Source organism: Rattus norvegicus, chromosome 2, assembly GCF_036323735.1.
Source record: "Rattus norvegicus strain BN/NHsdMcwi chromosome 2, GRCr8, whole genome shotgun sequence".
In the NCBI taxonomy this organism is placed as follows: Eukaryota; Metazoa; Chordata; class Mammalia; order Rodentia; family Muridae; genus Rattus; species Rattus norvegicus.
In genome coordinates, this window is record NC_086020.1 from 29,040,824 (window position 1) to 29,067,123 (window position 26,300).

General features: G+C 43.9%; 1 protein-coding gene across 1 annotated transcript in view; it reads right to left on the reverse strand.

Annotated features, from left to right (window-relative positions):
* The window catches only part of Sv2c (synaptic vesicle glycoprotein 2c), a 195,538-nt gene that overhangs the window by 73,193 nt on the left and 96,045 nt on the right, over positions 1-26,300 (reverse strand). The window contains exon 4 of the mRNA NM_031593.2: positions 14,304-14,455. Coding sequence (NP_113781.1) covers positions 14,304-14,455 — 152 coding nt within the window. The remainder of the gene's footprint in view (positions 1-14,303; positions 14,456-26,300) is intronic.

Genomic DNA, 26,300 nt, shown 5'->3' on the forward strand with positions numbered 1-26,300 from the left:
TCATAGATTCGAATTTGAATACCTCCTTGCAAAGTGGCCGAGAGTCTTAACGTAAGAGCAGCATGCTCTGGACTCCGTGTTCTTTTTCTATTCCTTTCAAGCTACTCAGTGTTTCATGCTTCGGACCCTGCTGCCATACCTGTTCTTAACCGACACTGGATTCCACACCTTTTACATACCCATTACCCTAGTGATGGACAGCTGGGTTGCTAATTATTTTTTCCACAAACACTCTTACTATGAATATATCCTTCTATGGCCTCATGGGTCTATATGTGCATTCCTCTGGGCATATTTGAGGGGCAGAATGCATTTGATTAGCATGATCTATATTTTTATAAGTAACATCAGATATTTCTCTTGAATGAGTACACCACAGAAAAGTCCTCCATGTACTTTAGAAAAAAAATCTTAATTCAGCCCCCAAATCTCTTCATGTTTTCTTTCACTTTTTTGTTGTTGTCTTGAGACTGGCTCTCCCACCATGGGTGACAGGCAACATGGGTGACAGTCTAAGGTGAAGTCCCTTAGACTTCACGGAATCTCCCTGCTGTGCAGTTCCTTTGCTGTAATCTATGAACAATTTGTCTGATCACCCGAATATCTTTCAGGACATCTCAGGGCCATTCAAACCATGGCATTCAAACATCAAGAGGCTTTTTCTCTAGAAATGTCCAAGGGCATGTGATCTGACTGGAGAAGGGACATCCCTCTGTTGCAAGAGTACCCAAGAATGCCCTGCACACTACATAGAGCAAAGGTCACCAAAATGAGAAACACACCTAGGAGTTTGAGATCACGTTCAATGACCAAACCACAGCAACAGCTTAGCCATGACAAGACCCCAGGTGCATGATGGGACATGACCCCAGATGCATGATGAGTTAAACTAGGGAGTTGCTCTTGATAGAACTGACATCTTTCCGACCTGCTTTCACTCCAAGCCCCATTTCTCACAAACCCAGGGTGGGAACCCATTCCTAAGCACAGTGACTCACAGGGCAAAACTCTGCTCATAGCACAAGTTTGATTAAATGAGTGAACTGGGGCAACTGCCTTTGACCTATATGTACAAAGGGTTTTGATGATGGGGTAACCATATGAGTCAATTCAACAAAAGATTGAGGCCAGACTAGATCAGACCTTATATTCAATGTAGAGGAAGTCACAAGAAAACTTGACTTCTGGCTTTAGAGTCTAGCAATTGCTTAGAGGACTAAAGTCATATTTGTCTTTTATTGAGGATATAAAGAAAAATCCAAGGCAGAGGTATGTGTGCATTGGGCATAGAAAGGCAAGACAAAAACCCCAGCAAGGCCTTGGGTTCACAGCTCCTTCTCTTTGGTTCCATTGAGACACCCTTGGAGTTCTATGGGGGCGTGCACCTCCCACGATCTTTGTTTCTGTTCTTGTGGAGACAGAAGCTGTATCACTTGCCTTGAGTATAAACCGTACATAGCAGAGACAGAGGGGGGGAATGGTCCAAGTGAGGGGCTAGCTCTGTCACTTGCTCTCTGCTGCTGTCTTCTGCCTGGCTAGTACCCAGCACATGGCCATGCACTTTGACTTTTCTCAGCGACATAAGATAAGGCTTCTGAAAATCTTCACAGACCACCAGGGGCCATTATCATGGTCTCTCGTGTCATCGCCATTGTTTATGCCACTTGTGTAGTTTCAAGCATCTCAAAGTTGTCCATCTTTGTCTTAAACTGTTGAGCAAAGTGAAGCCAGGACTCCTCTGACCCCTCACAATTCACCCCCTCTTCCTTCCCTATTCCCCCAACTCTTATGTGACCTATAGTTGATGTGAACCTGCCTCCACTTAGTAACACCATTTCTAAGGTAAAGAACAGAAGATCCAAGATGGCTCCAGCAAGCTCTATTTCCTAAGTTCATCAAAATACTGGATGAAGGAGTGATAGGTAGCCACTGGGTACAACAGGGAGGATGAACATCAAGGCCTTGACTCTTCTCTGTTACCCCATATGAGATGTTTCCCTGAATGCTGCTCTTAGCCTAGAATCTCTGCTGGCTTCTAGACTCCAGCCAGGCACAAAGGCACCACTCAATAAATATTTTCAGACCCAAGTATACAGGTACATTTTTATCAAATAACTCAAGACCGAGTCCCACTATTGGCAAGGGAGACAGTTGAGAATCCACTTCTTCATTGGGTAACTTGAAGATTTATTTTTGACATTTTGTGCATAAATGTGGCTATGTGTGGGTCTGTGCACATGAGTGCAAGTGTTCATGAGGCCAGAAGAAGACATTAGATGCCCGAGAACTAGAGCTATAGGCAGTTGTGAGCCTCTTCAACGTGAGGATTGACCTTAGCAAGAACAGTGTGCACTCTTAACTGTTGATGCATCTGTTTGGCGCCATTGGGTAACAGATAATTTAAAAACAGATCATACAGATATTATATGTGTTATATATGTATAAATGTGCATGTGCATGTGTGTGTGTGTGTGTGTTCATTCCATGGCCCCTAACCAACTTGCAAACTCATGCAAGTCATGTCATTAAGATTCTCTACTAATCACTGAGAAGACCAAGCAAGGAATGAATACACACATGGTTTAACATTCAACCCCTTCTCCTATTAAACAATTTCACAAGAGCATTGTTTAAGATCTAAAAGGGACATTTCATGCTTTGACCGTATTCTCCTCTTGTGATATTTTGTCTCCTTCGATTTTTGCCAGATTTTGGAGCCTGAACCCTGCCACTTCTCAACTACTTATTGTCATCTCTGAAAATGTGTCATTGGAACCTCAAGCAACTCCTGATGTTTCTTACACATTCTATAGCAAGATGGACTGCATATCTGGAGAAGCGTTGAAGGTTGGGTAGAAGAATGAAGAGTAAGTGAGAAATGCAATTCAATCTGTCCTCAAGGGACCAGTGCTGAGGCGTTTCAGAAAAGACCAGACAATTCCTAAGGATTTAGAAGGACGTACCTTCCAAACTTGAACAATGCTGTCCCATTTAAAAACTTCTCCTAATAAGATGCTATTCTGTGGAGCTAACTGTGCATCTCAGGCAGTCAGTCAGAGGGGAATAACGAACAGTACTTGTGAGGCACATTTGCTAAGATCTTGGATCGTCTTAATACCCTCTAGAAGCAAAACTAAGGTGCCTTGATTTTAACAGCTTCACGCAACATCCTCACCAAGTCAGACTGTAAGAGAGCAACTCACTTAGCACCCGTACCTCCTGCTGGTAGGCTCTGTGAAAAAAATGAGGTTGGGCTTAAGTTGTATAAATGGGAGAATATTATGCACTACCTCCAAGATGAGTAATTCTACAACTTTTAACCTTAACAACCTTGGATAGCTAAAAGTAATTAAAGCTTCGGGGATCCTATCACACACATGGAAGAAAAATGCACACAAAGGGGCATTTTGGAACGGGATGGCTCATCCCGTCCCTCCAGGTGGAAGTGCTCTTAGAAGCAGAGCAGTTAGTTACCAGGACTCAAACACGATGCTAATTATAAGCCTTGGCTGCGGGATCTAATAGGTTAACGAGGAACTCAGCCAGGCAAGGGTGTTTTTAGCACAGTGCTTCTCAGAGAGTTCTGACCGAACCTCACGTATGTATTTTGTCTTCTCCAAAAGCTGGAAATATGGACAGAAAGGGGGCAGGAAGTTCAAGGGGCCATGCAATTACAGCAAGGCCTTGGGAAGGGAATTATCAAGTTAGTTTCTGCAGTTTGTGCTGAAGAGCAATACATATTAGGAAAAACCCACTGTTGCCCAGTATCTTCAGAAGACAGAATTGTTTTCTAATGTCTGGAGGGCTCAACCCCCTTCCTTTTTTTTTTTTTTCTTTTGCTAAGATCATGGTCAATATTGTTATGGGTCCAATTGTGTTTCCCCAAATGTATAGCTTGAACACTGTGCTGTAATATGACTATATCTGAAGATAGGGCCCTTACGGCCCACAGAGGGTTTAAGGATGGAGCGCTGGTCAGACAGGAGTGTGGTTTTATAAGAAGAGGAAGAGAGATCTTGCTCACTTATGCCACGCAGCAGGAAGTCCGTACGTCAGAAAGACAGCTTTCCTCAGAACCAGCCTTCTTGGGACCTCAGTCTTAGACTTCCAGCCTTCATAACTTGGCAGAGAATTTGTGGTACAAGCCTCTGAGTCTGTAGCATTTTATAAAACAGGAGGCTGAGCGGACTAAGAAAGGCTGGCGTGTAGCCTGGAATCAGAAGCTGGCTAAAGCTGGATTCCTTGGCCTGGTAAGGAGTGTGGTCAGAGTTCTAATGGAAGGACAAAGGAGTTCTTCATTCTCACACTGTGTGAAGGGGACTAAGAAGCCCTCAGGATGCTTTTGAAGGAAAACACCAGTCCGGAGAGGATTTCCTACACCGGATGCTATGGTACGACAGCCTCTGTTTCTTATAAACTCTTTGGTATGATTTTTGAAATAATAAAGATTCCTGCAGGTAGCTAGGTTTTCTTATAGAAAACGAAGATTAGACCTTAGAAGGCTTGGCATGGGGGCTATGACAGCATTACTTGAACAAGGGGACAGGTGCCATCAGCCAGATATAGTCCTTGTTAGTACAGTGTCCACATATCCTCTGTCTCATTTTTTTGGGAAGGCCTCTTCAATCATTTTTAACCTTCCACTGTTCATGTTGGGAAACATTTCCATGCCATAGATTGTCTATTAAAACAAAAAGGGTTGTTATAACTTGATTGACTTTACCCTGAAGATCATTAGAATAAAAAATAAATGTAAAAATATGGCATAACAGATATATTTAGTTATACATATTTAGCAGTACTCTTTTTTAATCTTGAACAATTGTAGATTCACATAAAGCTATTTGTGAAATCACACATAACCTTCATCTGAATTCCCACAGTGGCTAAACTTGCACAACTTGAGGATGCAGCATCAGACAGGACAGACGACATAATTCAGCATCACTTTGCATCTGTGGAGGATGATTTCCAGGACCCTGTGGACACTCAAATCTACAGATGCTCAAATTCCTTGCTTAAAGATGGCCTAACTTTTGCACATGACCTACACACATCTGAGAACTTTAAACCATCTAGGCTATTTTAACTACGTACCATGCCGCAAATACCATGCAACTAGTTGTTATGTCATATTGCTTGGCAATAATTCCAAGAAAAACCATCTGTACCGATTCAGTCTTTTCTGAGTACTTCTAGTCTAGGATTGGTTGATTCTGCAGGCATGGAGCCTACTGGTGCAAAGGGCCGGATATACACAGCCCTACATAATTTTTTAACATGTGTAGATTTATATAATTACTTCAGAAATCTAGACACTAAAATATGCCCTGTGAAGATTGCCCTCACGTGACCTCTTTACAGTCACACCCTATTTTGGGTCCTTTTGACCTCTATGTTCCCATTTCTAGAATGTCATATAAACAAGCCTTTTGGTATAGACCTTGAGAAACATAAGCTATCACATCAGTTATTTGTTTCCTTGTATTATAGAATAGCAGTGTATGCACTGTGGACTCTTTTAGATGTTTCTGATTGGGCTATTACAAATTAAGATGTTGTAAATAATCATATAAACATTTTTGCACCCACCTAATGTTTTATTTCTCTAAGGGAAATGCCAGGAAGGCAGTTTCTGGGTTATATGTTAGGTTTTCTTGTGGTTTATTAAAAGCTGGCAATGTATTTTCCACAGTGAAAGTGCTAACCTGCTTGCCCTTTTGTACTGTGCGAAAGATGGAATTCTCCTGTGTTGTCACCAGCACTTAGTATTGTTGCTTATTTCTCTTTTATAAAGATTTATTTATGCATTTTATGTATGAGAGCTTTATATGCATGTTCACCTGCAGGCCAGAAGAGGGCACTAGATCCCATTATAGATGGCTGTGAGCCACCATGTGGTTATTGGGAATTGAACTCAGGACCTCTGAAAGAGCAACCAGTGCTCTTAACCCCTGAGCCATCTCTCCAGCCCGCTGTTCATTTCTTAAAAGAAAATTTCATTCTACAAAAGGAAATACTTATCCTTAAGGCAAAACCCAACATCAACAACTCTCATTATTCACAACAGAAGGAAATGCCCACTTTTTCCTACTGGAGGTCAAATTCTCCAGGATTCTTGGGGGCTCTAGTCTGTCGGTTGGTTCATGTTGACATTTACTTTGAAGAAGACTTAGGGGTCTAGTCACCTACGATCTGAGAACCAAATAAGTCTGAAATACACTGGCTGGGATCTTGAACGTCTAGTATCTAAACTGACAAACAAAATCCTTGTTTACTCTAACGATACCCACCCTTCGAATAGTACCTGGCACATCAGTAGGTAGGAAGCATCTTACCTGAAGCAAATACAGGGTAGTTTATCCACAATGGAATCCTCCGCTGATAGCTATACTGAAGCAAGTGCTCCTCGGAGGCTTATACCTCACAAAGGGAACAACCCCCTCCGCCATGACTAATGAACAATTAAGCCAGTAAAAAGGATGCTTGTGACCCTGGGTGTTCAGATTGCGGAGTTTGTGACGCCTTTTCTTAAACTGCCTTTCCCTTTGGCCTCAGAACACTTTTAGTTTTCTGATGGATCATGTTGGCCACTTAGGGCGTGTTCTGACTCCTGCTGTTTTCTGAACCTGGTTCTCCAGCCTTATTGATCACCTACGAGGTACCCATATATCTATGTGTAGGCATTCCGATATATTCCAGTTCTCTTCCTGCTAGTTGTAACTCGTGGTTAGTCCACCTTTGCGTGTACAAGCATTATCCTGGAGACCCCACCTAACTGTGGGCAGGAGTGCTGACAAGCAGCGATGGCGGCACACGAGCACACAGGTCCTCACACAAATATCAGAAAATCACCAAGGCTTACACCCTTTCTTTAAGGTGCCCCGTGAACATGAGTGGAGAGTGTGACTTCCCTGCGTTTCAGGCCACTGGGGTTCTACTGTGTTAAGGTCTCCTGATTCTCTTCCTTTGTCTTACTGTTAGGTTCTTCTTTCTCCCCTCCCTCCTATCCTCTGGGCAACCGTGTGTTGGCTTGTTCTTGCCCTTTCCTTGTAGTTTCTGTGCACACGCTACAGATGTCCTGCTTATCTCAGGTAGAGAGGAGGGAGTCCCACAGCCAATCAAGCTGCCACTTTGCCTGCTTCCCTGTGGTGCTGAAAATGGGACCCAGGGCTTTGCTCATAGCTGGGAGGAACTCTATCCCTGAGCTTTATCGAGCTCCCCACTTTTTACTTAAAAGTTCTTGAAATAGGGTCTCATTAAGTTGCCCAGGCTGGCCTTGAATCACTCTGTAGCCCAGTGAAATCATAAACTTGAAATCCTCCTGCCTCAGCATCCAATAGCTGGGACCTCCACCAAAAGACCTGGAGGTGGTTGCCACTTTCCATGACTGCATATCTACTGGAGTTGCCATGGTTACCAATTTCCAACTCCTCATTGGAATGCTGACTGGCAGTGGCCAGGGGCAACTGAGAGGCTTAAGAGCTCAAGGGGGCAGTGATACACAGATGTGTTATTGGTTACAATTCCTTTCTTCTGTGACCAAAGGGAAGCTTCTTTATCCCTTCCCTAGCCAGCTATGGTCTCCTCTCCTTTCCTCCTCAGTAAGAGAGAGACTTGTAGGTCTCATCCAAGGACAGGGCAATTTGGACATCATTGGGGAGATGTGCATTTTCCAGGCCACTGTCTTTATGGATGAAATGGGGTGGTGGTGCAGTGGGTGGACTTGGGCCATACAGACATGCTGCTTGCAGTGAAGGGTGAGGCAGAAACAGTCTGTGGGGCTGGCTATTGGGTGCTGAGCACTGTGAATGAGCTTTTAGGACCAAAGCCCTTCGTGCCAAAAATCCTCTCCCTTAGTTGACTAAGCATCCTTGCTCCTCCCTGGGATGCCTATGGCGTAGAGAACAGGTCATCCGAGGCACAGTTTCCAAGAAGGCACAGTGGCAAGGGAGTGTCACAGAGTGGACAGCACTGCAGTGCAGCATCATCTCCCTTGTCCCTGCCTCACTGAAGGCCCAGCAGGGAGGACCGAGGTGATGATTCAGCCCAGCTTCCATTCCCCCCCCCCCCCGAAGGTAATTGGGTTTCCATTAAACGCTGATGAGTTCTCATTACAGGAGAGTGTGCCGAGAGGGAGAAGGGGCGTGTGGGGAGGAATCTTCCATCTGAACTGTGTCTGCTTTCAAAAGTACTGCTCGTCTCCACCCACATTCGCCGGGAGACCATCACCTCAGTTAAAACTGCTGTCCTAAGACAGACAAGGAGTGCTACTGGGGATGGGGGGTGGGGAAGGAAACTCCTGAACACCGTGTTAGGATATGTGTGGTACAGCCATCACGGACAACGGGGTGAAGGTGTCTCAAGGGGCTCAGCTGGTACAGATGCCTGTTGACCTGGTTTCCATCCCCATGACCCACATGGTGGAGAAAGGACTCCTGTCATTGTCTGTGCTTGACACATGCACATTACTATGTGTGCATGCACGTGCTATTACAAGTGTGTGCACGAATAAGTAAACAAAGGTAATACCTCAAAAGAGAAATGCCTCAAGAGGATAAAACTAGGCGCACACAGGGCCTAGCCTCTTCTGGGTTCACAAGAGCCACCTGCAAACTCCTGTTTGCCACTGTGTGTGTCACTGGCGCTGTCAACGTAGGGCTGGGGAGATGGCGTAGTGGGTAAAGGTGCTTGCTGTTGATGCTGGGGTTTGAGTCTCAGAATTCACGTGGTAGAAAGAGAGAAGCAATGTGAACATCACGGACAAGATCAACAAACACATGATACATCCAATCATCATGTAGCCCACCGATCTAGACAATTATGGCCATACAACTTCTGAAGCAGAAGGAAAACCCGGCCTGCTCCTTTATGTGCTGGGTCAGCTGGGGTCAGCTTTTGAGAAGAGGCGTCCAGGATAGCTACACCCTAGTGTGGCTGTCATGGGCATCCAGTGCTGGGGGCTGGGACATACTCCCTGGCTTTGTTGCTTTGATGTCTCCTCCCCTACTCCTTGTTCTAGGGACAATGCTTCAGCCACCAGGAGTGACTCAGGCAGCCCAGCAGCTGAGTGCAGGTGGAGAGTAAGGGAGATGCTTGAGGACACAGCAAAGCCTGCTGCTTCTTGAGACCTCATTGACTCAAGAGAAGGGACGGGTAGGGGAGGAGAGAGAGGAGGGAAGGAGAAGGGAAGAGATAGAGATTCAGGCAGGGCTTCGTTGTGCAGACTAACTCTGCTGAAATGTACTATGTAGCCCAGAGGGCTTTGCTCTACGGTAACCCTTCTGTCTCAGCCCTGCTTAGTGCTAGGATCACAGGTGAGTGAGTTTATGCTGGAAACCTTCAGGGATTAGCAACTCCTAGGCTCCCGGCAAAGCTTTACCAAAGACTGAGCAGAGAAGAGTGTCATTGTTACCCAACACTGGTTCAAACCTAGGCTGCTCCTGTTATCCAGTATTAGCCCCAAGCATTAGCACTTGTCTTAACCCATCAGGCCATGAAGCTATCAAAACCCTCTTTCTGCTGCTATACCCAACTGCTCAAGAATCCTTTCAGAATCCTCGGGGCAAACTTAAGTTGCGCTTTGCCTCAGAGGCCTGTGTGGCACCATGGCCTGTATCTCAATGACTTCAGGCTTAGGATCCCTACTGGAGCTTGTGGGCCGGGAGACAGAAAAGTATCTGGGTTCAGGGCACCCAACAGAGCCTTCTGTGGTGAGCCAACCGCAAGTGTGAAAGCACTTACCAATTGAAACATAGTTGCAACATGGGGTCGACTCTCCACACCTTCTCTACAGACCAAACCCTGCTGTTGGCTGGAGAAAATCAATTCCCCCATACACAGCCCTACATGGCTACATCTCCTCAATGAGAAAGAATATAGTGGTGGAAGGGGAACAACAGAACTGCTCGTGTTTCCATGGGCTTTAGAGTCAACTGGACAAAGCAGAATGGCGGGCGTGGTGCGTGCGTGTGTGTGTGTGTGTGTGTGTGTGTGTGTGTGTGTGTGTGTGTGCATGTGTGTGATGCCCATGACGAGTTCAGAGGACAGCTTTGTGGGGTTAGTTCTTCCCTTTCACTATGTGGGTTCCAGGGATCTAACTCAGGTCACAAGAGGTTTAACGGGATTAGCCCCGTTGCACAATACGAAGTTAGGTTGTAAACATTAACTATGTATAATTTGTATTTTTTTGTTTATACTTTATGCTGGAAAGGATAAGAATAAAAATAACACTGAGTCCTCGCCCTAGAGGATCCAATTTGATTGTGGGAAGTAGACAACTTTCTGAAAAAGCTTACGAAAAAGTGTAATTTCCGCAGAAAGATGTGCACAATTCTTAAGCACGTGGCTAAGGGACTCTATGAGGGACACCCTGAGAAAGCCATTGTGGCGTCAACCTCACTTGCAGACACCTCAGTATAGAAACTTTTGATTTTTTTCCCCTGAGACTTGATTTGTTTTTGTAGCCCTGGCTGTTCTGGATCTTGCTCTAGGCTACACTGACCTCGAACACACAGAGATCCACCTGCCTCTTTCTCCCAAGTGTTGGGACAAGCGGCATGCATGTGCCACTAATGCCTGACTTGAATTTTAGTTTTTAAAAAGCAAACAAAACTTTTCAAAGACAAGACCCCAACAGTAAATCTAGCAAGGGTGTCTAAAAGAAAATCCCTACCCCACCCCGTTGGTTTTAATTGGCAGCCAGGACTTGATTGTGATAATTTGTTGTTAGTGCTACATTTACGATCGTGAAAAGATTTCTAGGAAGTTGGGTCCTTCGATTTTATTATCCCATGACCAATTTACTATCCTGGTCACTGTTTCTACCCACATTGCAATTAAAGTCAACCCCAGACACCTCATTTTGTTAAATTCACACTGTGATTTTAGACATTCCAGTTAGAGACGGATTATTTGTTTTGACAGACGGGTTAGTTATAGATGACTTAGTTTGCTCTGTTTGATATTAAAAACGAAAAATGCTATGTGCGCTTATTCCTGGATGCCAGCCACTGAAGGCTGGCAAAGGAAAAAGTGTGCAGGCCATGCACAGGCGAGAGAAGGGAAGGGTTAGAGAGAGGCAGAGGGGCTGAAGCCCTAGCACGAGAATAGAAGCCATCGTTTGATTCGCTTACAGACGCTTGCAGATGGTAATCTAAGGGGTTTAGCACACCCTGGAGATGAGATGCTGAGTGATATGTTGGGAAGGGAGGGGCCAGGAGGGGAATCGCAAGGAGCCAAGGGGCTCCAGAGAGGTTTGGTTTTAGCCAAGGAATGGAGGCATCATGAGAGGAAAAGGCTCGCTTAGAGAGGGCTTAGTAAGGTAGGGAGGGAAGGAAAGAGAGAATCAGGAGTGAGTGAGAGGCAGAGACAGAAAGACAGAGAAAGAGAGAGCTATCTCCCTCTTACCTATGCAAAAATTATGAATGGGGCTACAGTTTTGCCCACCCAGAGAGTACCTTGTTAAAAAGGATTTATTTTTATTATTTTTAACTGTGTGTGTGTTTGTTTGTGGTGGGGGTACATGCATGTGAGTACCACTAGGACCTGTAGAGGCCAGAGATGTTGGGTACCCCTGGAGCCAGAGTTACAAGCAATTGTGAACTGTCTGATGTGGGTGCTAGGAGTTGAACTCAGGTCCTTTGTAAAAGCAGTGCTTGTTAGCCAATGAGTCATTTTGCTGGCCATAAGTCCCTCGTTTTAGTTGCCACAAAGACTGCCTGGGGGTGGACCCACAGTAGCGCTGAGAACCACGGTGAACAAGGTTGGATACTGTGAAATGTCTGCATCTCCTTTTGTCTGTCCTCTAGTTCCCACAAAGTAACACCTCAAGTGTCCTTGTCATTCTGAGCTGAGAGGCAGAAGTGCCTGGACTCAATGCTGTTCTACAACCTGAGGTCCTGAGGTCACGGATGAAATGAGAAAATTTCTGCTTCTTTAGATGGTGGCAGAAGACAGTTCTTTTTTTTTTTTTTTTTTTTTTTGGTTCTTTTTTTCGGAGCTGGGGACCGAACCCAGGGCCTTGCGCTTCCTAGGTAAGCGCTCTACCACTGAGCTAAATCCCCAGCCCCAGAAGACAGTTCTTATGGAGGAACTGGACACACTAAAGGACCTCTGAACCAGAATCAACTGTGATTTCAAGATGAAAAGCTCACCACTTGGGCTAACACACCACCCATAACTTCAGTACTCAGCTCAGCAAAGGGAAGCTCTCTATACACCAAGACAATCCATGTCTCAATTTTGTGTCCTTGTTAAATGCCATTTTGACATTTACATAACTTTGTAGGTTCATCAAAGGGAAGAGTGAGGCCTGGAGAGATGGCTCAGCGGTTAAAAGCATTGACTGCTCTTCTTCTTGAGTTCAATTCCCAGCAACCACATGGTGGCTCACAGCCATCTGTAATGGGTTCTGACACGCTCTTCTGGTGTATCTGAAGGCAGCAAGAGTGTGCTCATATACATAAAATAAATTTCTTTAAAAAAATAAAGGGAAGAGTGAGACAGCACAAGTTTTGTACTCAATACAGGGAAACAAAAGATAGTGCCTCAGAATACCCACGTGCTTGTCTGATGGGACCCTCACAAAATCATGCTTTATCAAGAGAGAAACTGTCCTCTTTGCAGAAGAAAACGAGAGTAGAAAATAAGGGAGTGGGTTTTTTTTAACACCGAGTTTGTTTTGGTTGATCATATTTTTAGAAAGAACCAAGAGTAGGCTGTGTGTTGTCTTGTTTTTGTTTGTTGGTTGGTTTTTCAATGCTGGAATTTGGATCCAGGGCCTGGCACATACCAGACAAACACTCTGCCAGTGAGTTACAGCCCCAGCTTTTACTTCATACAGCATTTCTACTTTTCAAATGTCAGCCTGCACACACACAAGCACTCACACACACAATGCACATATGCACACACACATGCACACACACAATGCACATATGCATACACACATGCACACACACAATGCACATATGCATACACATGCATGCACACACACACAAGGGAGAGGGGGAGGAGTGTTGGTTTTCCTTCCTTTTCCTTCTATAATGACTTGGACCCCTGGGTTCTCCTGATTCCTGCACATCACTTTAGATGAGACAATGTGAAACTTGCGTTTTCTGTGACCGACAGTGCTCAGGACCTGGCCTCTTTACTGCTCCCAGAAGCAGAGACAGCCAAGTGCTGAGGAGAAACTGATGAGAGGCTCTGGGGGGTCTGGGTAGGGAGTGTTGCTTACGAGTTGCAGAGCACAGTCTAGGAGCCAGGACTCTTGCTCCTGCTCCAGCTGAGCTGTCTGAAGACAGCAGGGGCTGACCCAGAACTGGACACCCTGTGTATCTGAAAGGGTGACAGCTCAAGAGTGATGGGAAGTCCCCTGTCTATAAATGCTAGTGGTGGGTGGCATGGTCACTCTGGCTAATACCTTGTGGAGGGTCTTTGTCTCCTTGAATGTTGTGGGAATCTGGCTTCAACCCCTGATCAATAGCTATAGCAAGTAAGTGACAGTGACAGCTTCAAACAGCAAAATGTTGACATTGACTATAATACTGTGATTCCTGACAGCAAATACAGGTGGGCTTTGTCCTCAGCCCAGGGCACAGATCTCGTCCTCTGGGATTATCTGGGTGATAGGAATGTCTTTGTTTAGATGATGTAAGTTTTGGTTGGTTCCTGGTTAGAACTGGTCACCAGAACGACACACCATAATTATGCACACTGTTCTCTGGCTGAAGACTAGGTTAGTAACAGAGCATGCACATGAACTGGAAGCTTCAGGAGTTTCCCTCTCCGTATGTCTTCATCCGAAGCTTACCTGTACTGTCTGTGACATCCTTGAAAATAAACTGCAGAATTTAAGGTAGACATTTCCCCAGGATCTGTGAGCCAATCTAGAAACCGATTGAAACCGAGAAAGGGTGTGGGGAAGGTCAGACTTCTAGCTGGTCAGTCACGGGAGGCCTTGCAGCTAGCATCTGAAGCCTTGGGACAGTTGTGTAGGACCAAAGCCTCAACCCATGAGACCAGACTCTGAATGTAGGCGCGCAGTGTCAGAGGTGGGCTAGACAGAAGGAGTCCCTACTAAAGGAAAGGCAGTGGTGGGGTGACCGAAAGCACCACGCAGGAATAGCACAGGAGTTCCCCTATGTCATCCATATGTCCAAAGAACCACGTGAGAGTCATACTTTATACAGACCTTCCCAACCCCTGAGTGTTAGGAAAGACAGACACCTGGGGAGGACATTACTGTCTCCGAGCCAGAGCTCAGGACAGAGAGAAAACAGAAAGAGAGCGAAGGCCCTTACCATAGTGGGGGATGATGGCCCAGGCCATGGCTGAAGCATAGATACCGCCAATCATCCAGAACATGCAGAGCCAACTGAGGTGCTCACCGCGCTTCTCCCGGGCCAGGACTTCAGCAAAGTAGGAGAACACAGTGGGAATGGCGCCTCCAATCCTGTCAAGAAGCGCAGAGGACACATGAGACTGGGTCTGGGACAGCTAAGGTGAGGCGAAGCAAATGCAGAGTAAATTCTAGCAGTGCATATTCTCTCCCATCCCCGGCCTAGTGAGCGACATGTTTTTTCTATTGTTCTATATACAAATGTGTCCACGGTGAACACAGATGTATTGCCTTACCCGAACTTGAGGTTGCAATTAGGCTATGTGGACAGCAGGTGGCAGTGGTACCCCACTCATGTGGTTTACAGCTTCACTTACAATTCAGATGGGGGTCTGTGCTCAGCGTTGGAGAGTCGACATATTTATTAAAAGGTACAACAATCTGGTGGCTTCTAACGCGTGCCTTAACAGACTCATTAAAACAAAGAGAAGCCCTGTGATGTGTCTCACCCATGTGACTGTGGGAACTTTGGGCACAGCCATAATAAACACCTCGGGGGGGGGGGCTGTCCACCATCTTTGTCCCTGTTGCTACCCCACAGAAGTGGGTCTTCCAGACTGGTGGTGCGATGTGCCGGCAAACACAGAACTGACAGGTTCACCCCCTAGATTGGTTCTAGCCTTTCTCCAGGAGACAGGGTAGCTGAACCAGTACAAGGTTAAGAGTCACTAATGATGCCAAACAGACGCAATCAAGTATATCCCAGTAGATTAGGTAGTTGTTTTTATGTAAGATCTTTTGTTTCATTCCTCTGACTTAAATTTTTTTAGTGTGTGTGTGTGTGTGTGTGTGTGTGTGTGTGTGTGTGTGTGTATGTGTGTGTGTGTGTACAAGAATATGGGTCCCCGTTGCACGGAGACCAGGAGAGGGTGTCAGAGCTCCTCAGCTAGCAGGTGGTTGTGAACCGCTCACACAATGTAGGTGCTTTGAATTGAACTTGGATCCTCTAGATTAAGCATTCTTAATCACCGAGTGATCTCTCTAGCCTCCTAGAAGGAGCCCCTGGCTGACTTGAAAGTCTGTTGTGAGTAGTGGGTAGACCACTCAGGCAAAGGGCTCTCAAATGAGAGGCTACCCATGTAGATTTTTGTCTATGCCAGTAGGTGAGTCATAGATTTCATCACAATTTCATAAGTCTTGGCCCTAAATTTTCGATTAATTGCCTCAAAAACACCTCACTTATCTTTACTTCCAATTACTATCTTCAATACATTGTTTTAGAAAAACATAGAAACAATATAACCAGGGCGTAGAGCCAGCACCTAGAGATCTAGCCTCAAGGTACATGCTCCTTCCTTTATGCTGCCATGAGGTAAATGGCTATTGACATTTTAAATGACGTCAAGTCAAAGAGTAAAACGTGTCTGTCCATGTAACAACAACTTATTGTTGAGTCTTACATACAATAAAGGAGCATTAGTCACGCCCTCCGCAAATGCAATTTGAGGAAAGGTCATTTCATAGCAAATTGGCCTGAACAAATGAACCACAGAATGCATAGTGCTCTTCGTAAACTGGGAGGCCAAAGCACGGCCCTACGCTAAGCATCCGAGCCTGCTCACGATGATGCCGTGGTCATCCTCTGGTGGACACGGCAGAAGGCTCAGGTCAGTGTATTCAGTTGATGAGCCGTGAAATCAATTTAGTAATCTATATAGCATCTCAGAAAATTTGCTAGAAATGAAAATATTTAATTGAGACTCAAGCAATAAGGGAAGGCGTAAGTCCATTTTGTGAAGCCTTTGTTTCTAGAAACATTTTCGGTATGCATTATATATTTTGGTGCACATATATTATTATATGTGTTATAAATGTATATTCATGCGTATCACAATGGGCCACAGAATGTCTTTCTTTAACTTCCCCCTTTTCCTCTCTTTCCCTCTCTCCCTTCCTTCCTTCCTTGCTTTTCTAGTGTTAGGGATCAATCCCAGGGTCTTGTGTGTACTTTGCAAGCAACATGCCACGGAACAGTATTCTCCAGCCCCACAGTGCACTTCTTGGCAGTAAGTCCCTTGCTTAAAGCATTTATTTCTTTTCTCTAGGCTGTGAATATTGTGGTTGAACACATGGTCATTAACATCAGCACACACACAGGCAGCAACCAGGTTCCAGTTCAGCAACCAAATCCTCAAACAGGAGACATGCATGTGGTGGACCAGACAGTGGGAACTGTCTGGTTCCAACCACAGAGGACTCATAACTCTCTGTCTGTCTTTTTGAGGAGCTCATACTAGGTTCAGTTTTAAGTTTCAACAATGTTTGAACAGCTTTTTAAATGATCTCATTACAACACACGACATTGGTGGAAAAATAGAATATCTCTATTGCAAAATCATCTCATGCTATTGCCTTCTCTATTTGCTGTGTGGAATCTATTTTCTGTAACATACATATTTCCCTGTACTATCACATCAGCCCAGTGTGTGTATGCATGTGTATGTGCATGTGTGTGTGCATTGGTGTGAATGCATATGAGTGTGCATTTGGAGGCTTGAAGACAGCTCCAGGTATTGGTCCTTGATTTCTACCTCATTTGAGACAGACTCTTTAGGTTGCTTGGTTTTCTCTTGCATATGATGGGTTGGCTCTTTTGCAGGTTTCCAGAATTCTCTTGTTGCCACCCCCCACGTCCCTCCAAGCTCACACGATGCAGTCAGTTTTCACATGGCTTTCGGGGATTCCAACTCAGATCTTCATGGTTGCATGCATGGCAAATGCCTTTACCCACTGGGCCATGTCTCTAACCATGGCATCAGTTTTCAGGGCATAAAAGAATCCCTAGCTTTGTCTGACTTTCCAAGTCTTAATTAATGTTTTATCAGGATATTGGACACTCTGAATGGAACCGATATAACTCATACTTCATGAAAGCAAAATTACATGCCAGGATATGTTGGGAACCTTGGAACCAAGATAAATGTACTCTGACATGGCTAAAAATTTAAGACTGCTTGTTAGTTTGCAACGAGCCAGAGTTAAAGAGAGAAAAAATGCTCTAAGTATTCAATAACTGAGCTGATTTTGTTTCATTGTCCCCCCCCCCCCGAAGGAAGTTGTTTTGGCATGGATGGTTCTCCATTTGTGCACCATGCTGCACAGAACTCTAATAAGGTTAAATGAATCTGAGGAGGTAGTGTGGGATGTTAGTAAATTCTTTGAAAATTTCTCTATTCTCCAAGATCTATAAAACAATCCAAATGCTCCCCCTTATTGTGACTTGTCATCTATTTTTAGGGAAAACAATACCATCTTCTGTAGCCTGCTTTATTCAGAGGAAACCCATCCTTACTGTGTTAAAGTTGCCTGTCTCTGGTGTTTCACACTCTGCGCGAAGAGAAGGTGTACAATGCCTGGTGTGAATCTCGAGCACCCATCACTGGCCCAGAGGGTACGCATCACATATTTTCTCCTAAGACTTTCAGACTTTTCCAAGGTGAAATAGTAGAACAACACACTTTCCTGGATCTGCTGTTTTGGTGACTTAAAGGTCCCAAAAAACAAGGGCACGTGCCACTTTCTAAATCAATATGACCTCAAAAAAGCTGAGGTGACGCCAGTACTGAGTCATGGTATGGGTCAGCATACTTCCCAGCATTCCCAAGTCACCCTGTACCTTAGTTACCCTGTGAGCTCACTGCTCAAATGTGGTGGTCCTCAACACAGGACACGTTCACTTGGGGACTGATCAGAAAGCACTGGGCAATCCTGATGGATCCCCTAGGAGCTCTTCAAACACCTGGGTGTCTTTCATTAAAATGTTGTGGCTGAAACAATCATCACCAATAAAAGTTTCTGGATAAGAGGAGAAGCAGGCACTTTTATGTCTTGTAAATGCAATTTAGTTCCTACAAAAAAAATGGCTATGCTAATATGAAGCTGCCCACAGCCCAGCCTCCACTGCTTGAAAATTCAAAAAGGTTCCCCACTGCTGCTTTATCTTAAGGTATTCAGTGATGGTCCAATCAGAATTTACCAGAAAGAAAGACAGACAGTCAGAAAGAAAGGTAGACAGAGAGAAAGTTTTAAAAATATGGACTAAGAGAAGGTGGAAATGAAGCCTTTAGACACAGTTAGGGATTAGAAGTTTATAGTGGAAATTGTTGGTTTCTTTGGAGACTCAGTTGTGTTGTGTGCTGTTTTTCTGGATATTTTTGCTGAAGCGGTCATATTGGAAGGTGTTTTGCTAAAAACAGACACATGGTGTTTTCTCTGAAGGCAGCCTGGAAAGGGGGCATGTAATGTTCTGTTAGAGCGGATGCTTGAGAGAACACATGTTTGGAAGGGATATGAATACAGCCCAATGGACGGTGGATGACACTGGATGGTATTGGTGCGCCTCGCCATTCTTTGCTGGTCATTGTTGGGCTTTGCTGATACTGTTTGGTGTTGGTTCACCTTTCCAGTCTTCGTTAGTTATCATCTGTTGTGATTTAATAGAGAGAAACACCAAAAAAAAAAAAAAACTTCTGGTGGCATTCGTTCTGGTGACTTCTTGCTGCTTCTGCAGATTCAGGCCACTGGTGGCTTCTTGCCACATCCTCAGATCTGGGCTGATTGGCAGAGCCTTGTGGTTTCTTCTGGATCTTCAGCTGTTGCTGATTTGTGTGAATGGTGTTTGTGAGAGGATCGAGCTGCTGCTGCTGGTTTGTGAGAATTGAACTGCTGATATATCCTGACCACGCAGATTGGATTTTCTCCAAAGAACTATTTCTGAACAGGTCCACATCCTCCTTTGCTCTGTTAACCTTTCCTTTCCTCTACCTCTGGTGGGTGGTGGGCCAGAAGGGAGGTTAAAGTATTTAAGAACCCTTATTAAAGTAGGTTTTGAAAACTAAATTGGTCAGTTAGCATATAAACCACTATTCTTGAGTTTCTAAAGATTTTAAAATGGAATTGCCACATACAATCCTACTATAGTACTTCTTGGTGTATACCAAAGGAGTCTAAGTCAGCATGCCGCCTGCATACCCATGTTCATTGTGACATTGTTCATAACAGCCAAGATGTAGAACAACTGTCTACCAACTATTGATATTTTGAGTTGGGTGGTCTTCCTTTCTAAGGGAGGTGTCCTGTTGGTGAGGGGATAAAGTGTTGTGCATATATACAGCAGAGCTGTATTGGGCCATAAAGAAGAATGAACTTAAGTAATTGGTGGATGTCATGGGATTTTCCCATTGTCAAAATAAATAAGACTCAGAAAGACAAGCAAGTTTTCTCTCATACACGGACATAGATTAATGAAAGGGTACCTATAGCCCAAAAGCAGAAGGAAGACACATCGGGGGAAGAGGAGGTCACAGGACATGGACAGACAAGAGAGGGTGGAAGGCAAGTGTGAACAAAACACAATCATATACATATATGGAAATCCATATGCTAGTTAGAAAGGCAAAATACAAGGGGGGACACATCCAACTATTGGTTGTTGTTGATGGTGCTTCCCACATTAGGATACAATTTCTGAGAACACATCAGAGATAAATATTTTGGTGGGAGTTCTCACAGTGCATGCATCAGTAGCTTTTAAAGGTTTTTTTTTTTGTTGTTGTTTTTGTTTTTTGTTTCTTGTTTTTTTGTTTTGTTTTTGGTTGTCTCCTTTGACCATGGCTAGGGATAAATTTAGATATCTAGAACTATCCAGAGGCAATGTTAGTAGTCTAACTGACTCAGGAGGTGTTTCTGGCATCAAGGAGGTAGAGGCCAGGGAGGGTGCTAGATGTCTCTCAATGAATAGGACAGGTCCCCGGGAAGAAAGAATTACACATCCCAGAGGGTCAACAGTCTCAAGGATAAGAAACAGCTACAGTGAATGGAGATTTAATGAGTGAATATAATTGGTTTTACATTTAAAAAAATCCATAAAGCAAGGATTAAATAATTATCCTTTTCACTACTTCATGGGTCAGACATCCATAAATTCCCTCAGCATGGAAACTATATTGTTCATAATGCGGCTATTAAAACTACTCAGGATCCTTACTTTCAAGCCTGTCTGTGATGGGATATTTACATAAGAAAGCAACCAGTGTAACTTCCTCAGTACAGGCATCAAGTCTATACTAGGAACTTCCCAAAATGTCAAATCTTAATCATCCTTGGTAATAGGAGACCCAGAAGGAAGAGTCATTGGAGTCCACATTACACAGGAAGAAAACAACCCACTTATAAATTTATATAAATCTGTGTGAATGAACTTGAATAGCAATAATTGGAATTTTAGAGTTGAAGCAGTAAAATTTTAAATAATTAATAAGTAATGCTAACTTCGGGTTTTTACAACAATATTTATGAAACGGTAAAAATAAGAAGCTACACATTGAAGCACACTCCTAGAACAAGTTGGGGCTTCCATCCAGTACACAGACCTCCTTAGCTGCATGTGTGAGTCAATACAGGTATTGAAATCTAAGACACACTGGGATGGGACACTGTTCAAGACAAAGAACACACCAGCACTGCAGGCAAGACTCCCCCTCTTTTGGGAAACGTGAAGCAGGTATGTTAAATCAGGTTAGTGTAGCAGGTGTTGGAACATGTCAAGGATTATTGTCTGCACAGTCGTTCCAGAAGCATGAAAGCTTGGCTGTCCTAACCCCCACAATGCTCCTGTCTGGATGGGGAGGGTACATTTGTCCGTGGGCTGTGTCATAGGGAGGTATGCAGGCTGCCTTGGCTTGATAAATTTTCCCCAAAGACCGACACATCCTAGACTTTGTCCCAAGCTTACCCAACTTTGACAGGTGCCAGAACTTTTGTGAGGTGGAATCGAGTTGGAGGTGTCATGGCCAATGGGGATGTGCTCTGAAGGGGAGTATCTGACCTTCCAGTCTTTTAAAAATATTTCTTCTGGTTTTGACATTACAGTATAATTAAATAATTCTCCCCTCTCTTACTTCTTTCCAAGTTCTCCCTTAAAACCCTCCTTGGCCTCTTTCAAATTCATGGCCTCTTTTTCATTGTTTTTAAATGCATATGTTTATATGCATTTAGGTCTATATCTGTACACCCTGCTCAGTCTGTATGCTGTCACTTGTGTGTATGTTTTTGGGGCGGACTATTTGGTATTGGAGAGCCAATTGGCATGCTCTCCACTGGTAAAGACCCCCCACTCTCAGCTTTCCTTAGTTGCCTGTTGTTCTTTGTGTAGGGCTGAGCTTTATCACCGTCCACATTGGGATGTCTGCCGGTGTTCTTGTTCAGCTCATGCTTAGGCAGTCCTGTTGGTGAGACTTTCTGGCTGTTGCTTCCAACATCACCAGAGACAATCTCACCGCACACTCCCTGATCTTCTGGATCTGCCCCCTGTCCTATAATGTTCCCGTTTCTGGTGTGGAAGTCTTAGATGTGTCAGTTCAGACTGGGCTCCACAACTCTGGATTTTGATCGGTTGTGGTTTTTTTGTTAACGGTCTTCATATGTTACAAGGAAAACTTTCCTTGATGAGGGGAGGACTACACTTCTCTCTGGGCATAAAGACAAGTATTTAGTAGTTAGGGGCTGTGCTGGTTTAATAGAGTGGTGGTTGTGGGTTCTCCTTCAAGATCTCTTTTTTTTACTTCCTAGCTTGCATGAGGTGAGCAGTTCACGCTACCACAGGCTACCTTCTTTTTGATGTACTGCTTTGCCAAAGGCCCCCAAAGTAACAGAATCAACCAGTCAATGATTAAATTCTGCAAAACAGTGAGGCCCTAGTGGCATACCACCTCCGACAAGGTCGGCCTCCTAATGCTTCCCAAACAGTTCTGCCAAGTAGGGACCAAGCATTCAAATATCTAAGACTTATGGGGCCATTCTTATTCAATTTATTGCAGGATTCTACTAAGTAATTTTGTTCCACTTTTAATCCTTCAGTAAACATGTAAGAAAGAATAATTTTATTCAGGGGCTGAGGTGATGGTTCAGGGGTAAAGTGAATTCATGAAAACCTGAGTTTACATCCTCACGTAGTAAGCCAGGCTTGGAAACAAATGCCTATAATCCCAACACAGAGGGACAGAGACAGGAGAATTGTGGGCAATGAGCTGGCTGGACAGTTTAGCTGAAACTGTAAGCTCCAGGTTCAGTGAGAGACCCTGTCTTAAAAAATAATGCAGAGAAGCCATAGAAGAAAACATCCAGACTTCAATCTCTGGCCTCCATAGGGCATCCAATATACACAACACACAAACACGCGCATATAAAGAATACCTTAACTACTTTAATTGTAGCTTTTTCACAGCGTAATTTTCAATCTTTTATCCCCACCTTCCATTTTTGTTAGGAAATGAGAAACTATGTGGGAACATAAGTAAGGAGGAGGTTGACGAATTACTATAAAGCCACAAGTTCTGTGCAGATGATAAGCAAGATTCAAACCCATCAGGATAGGACCCTAGCAGTTTTTATTCAGATGGGTATTAGGGGCACACGCAAAGACAGTGGATGGTCTAGTCTATGCCAGGCATCACAATCACAAATAACACACAAGGAAAATAACCTTTTAATCCTTACTTAGAACCAACAGAAGTGTGTTTGTGGAGGAGGGGAGACATTTTGCTACCAGCCATTTTGCTTTAAATTGCATCAATAAATTAAAAAAAAACAGCCAAAGTAACAACTCAAAAGACATTGGTATCTATTTTTAATTTTTATTTTCTTGAGGAACCTCCACACTGATGTCCACAATGGCTGCACTGGTTTGCACTTTCATGAGAGGCAATTGTGCTGCTCTTGGGCTTGTACCCAAAGGGCACACTACACAGAGATACTTGTGCACCCATGTTTATGGCTGCTATGGCTTAAATGAAAGAGCAAAGACTGCACACTCTCTGGGCTAGGTTGATGCAGAGAATGAAGGTGCTGTGCTGATTAGAGGGCACATGCTTGCTATAATAAATCAAGATAAAAATCAGGAGAGGCACACATACTGGGAAAGGACCTCCTCAGCCAGTGGAGAGCTTTAGTTCTCCAATCTCCAAAACCATAAAAAAAAATAACATTTTTTCATACAGAAAGTTATTTCCTCCATACTCTGTAAATTATAAAGACAGTGTTTTTGTAGAAAACTTGGTCATTTGAAGACATTGATTTGTAAACATATCAATTGGGGAACTCTGTGCATTGCTAACAAAAGAGCAAGAGCACAGCGATGCATTTCTAATTCCTTTACAGTCTTCTAATTCCTTTACAGTCAGTCTGGTTCTCCTAAGCCCTTACATCTGTGGATACACATGCACCTGCAGAAGCAGCCTGGTACCAGAGGGAGGTATACTCAGTCACTTGTTGCAAACATCTACTCATCCTCACTCTGAATCTCTACTTATCCACGCACTGTCATCTGTCTATCTACCCTCCACCCTCTCAAGCTCTCCATCAGTTGAACTAACCATCAGTTGTTAGTGCTGTAGACAAAAGCGTAAGTTCCCATCCTCAAGGGGCTCCAAGGAAGAATTCTAGAGGCGCATATGGCTAATGTATGACTGCATGACTTTCTGAGGGCGGAAGGTATTTTGTTCTATCCCTTTCCCATTGGGATCAACACTACTTTAAACATATACGGTTTGCCAAAAAGGTCAACCTTTGCATCAGAAAGCCTTGTAAAAGGCACTGTCTCTTCCAAAAGAAGCATAGAGTGAATAGAGCCACACATAGTTATTTTATAAGAGAGATAGTAAAATGATGGGAAAATCAGGGAGGTTGATTTAATATATGTTCATTTACTGAGCACATTTGAAATATTATCATTTAATGTATACTAAGTGTAAAATTGTACATGAGCTGGTGCATTTTTTTTACATGCACCAAGTCTTCAAATTTTAGTGTAATATATCTTTGCCCTTATAATAAATGCATTGCAGCTGGGCAAATCACGTTTAAGGCATCTGGTAGCTACCTGTGGCCAGTTGGTTACCATGTTGAACAGCAAATCTAAGAAAGCATTACTCCTCTGTGTACAGTGTGGTTCGAGATTAGTTTTCAATTAAATACATGTCAAGCACATGCTGGGAAAAGTCTTCCCATTCCAATTTGTTTAGCCATCATGTTTAGGGGTTGGTGTCATACACAGTCAAGAGTCATTTCTGGTAAAATCTCAGATACAGCAGGCCTGGTGGTTAGGACCACCAGCTTTTGAGCCTGACACTGTGGGTTTAAAATCTGGCTAGATCACTCACTGTGTGCCCTTGGGTACTTAACACACTTTGATGTGTCTTACCCTCCTCATGTAAAATACATAGATAATCATACCTGATGACGGTATTTCCTCATGGGGACCAATGGGATTCAGCTGAGTCAGTTCTCATAAACTGCTGGGCCCAACTCCTCCCCCAAAGCAAGCACAATTCAGGTATTTGATAAAAAAATATTTTAAAAGTCATAAAAAAAAGCTACAGAATTTTCACTTTCTCGGTATGATCAGCAAATTATTTCTTAGGAGAACACACTATTGAGCAGGAGACTACATAGTTCTAAATCAGACTAAAAATCAGAAACCCCAGGGGCAGGGGACCATTTGGAAATAACAGTCTTTCTCTGCCTTGATTTTTCTTTAGTTAAGGGAAAACATTTTTCAAGTGTCTAATTTTTAAAGCAGTTGTGAAAATAAAGCTCGTGGAAGAATAATCATTGGTGGCAAAGAATCCGTCACAGTAGGTGTGCTCTCGCTGCTGGTACCCGTCAGATAACACATACTGTGCACAGCTATGAAGTATTGGCGGCTTGTCTCCACCCACACTGCGGGACATGACTCGTCTTTTTTTCCCCCAATACAAGGAAAAAGCACACTTCACTCTCATCTCTGTTTTTTTTTTTTTTTTTTTTTTTTTTCCGGAGCTGGGGACTGAACCCAGGGCCTTGCGCTTGCTAGGCAAGCGCTCTACCACTGAGCTAAATCCCCAACCCTCTGTTGCTATTCTATCTTCCTCCTGATCGTCATGCTCAACAGCGCCAGGCCCTCAGTGAGCAGCTCCCAATTCTGACACTGCCTGGCGTCCAACACATTAGTATCCCCTTAATTAACGGTGACTGGAAACAAATAATTTAATTCTGGGGCAAATGAAAATGAATCAGCGGTGCCAACTCCATTTCCCAGCCTTCTAATTGTCTGTAACAAAGGAAAAGAAGGGCATGTGCTGCCTTGGTGTGAGATTCATTTATGAAAATAAAAGATAGACGGACAATGAGTGAGGTCTTATTCTTACCCCAACAGACACTGAGGTGCCCAGCAGGAAAATCTTTCTTCTGACAAAATAAACATTTAAAAACCACAAAGACTGTGCCAGCTGGATATCTTTATTTTCCAAGAAGACACCACTCAAGACTCAGCTTGGTGAAAAGAAAAAAAGCAGACATCTGAGCATGATAGTGCATACCTATAACGCCAGCTCTCGAGAGGCTGAGGCAGGAGGATCATGTGCATGAGGTCATTCATTCTGAGTCTCATAGTGTGATCCTCTCTAAGGGGTTCATGTTTGTCTGTTTAGAGACAGTGAAATCGTAAGCCCAGGCACATCTCGGTCTGAAATGAAGCCCCCTCCTGTGAATGGCCTTTTACATTTGCAAGCTGAATTCTAGAGGAAGACATACAGGTCTTGCATTTGGGATGCCCAGGTGACTTCATTATGATGTGGCAAGTGAATGGGACTGAGTGTAATCGTTCCTGGTTCTAAATCTGCAGCATTCGGGGTTTGGGCTTGGTGACCCAGGGTTCATATGTTTTAAAGCTTTCAATAAATGGACCTGGCGGGCAGATTCTCTACTAAATGATGCTTCACCTCTGCCAGGTACCTCTCTTCCAATGGAACGTTCTAGAACCTTAGGATCGAGCGAGTACAGGATGGAGCTAGATCTGGACTAAAAATATCGCTGGTAGATGATGCTGTCACTTTGTTCTACTAAAATCCAGTCAATCCAGTAA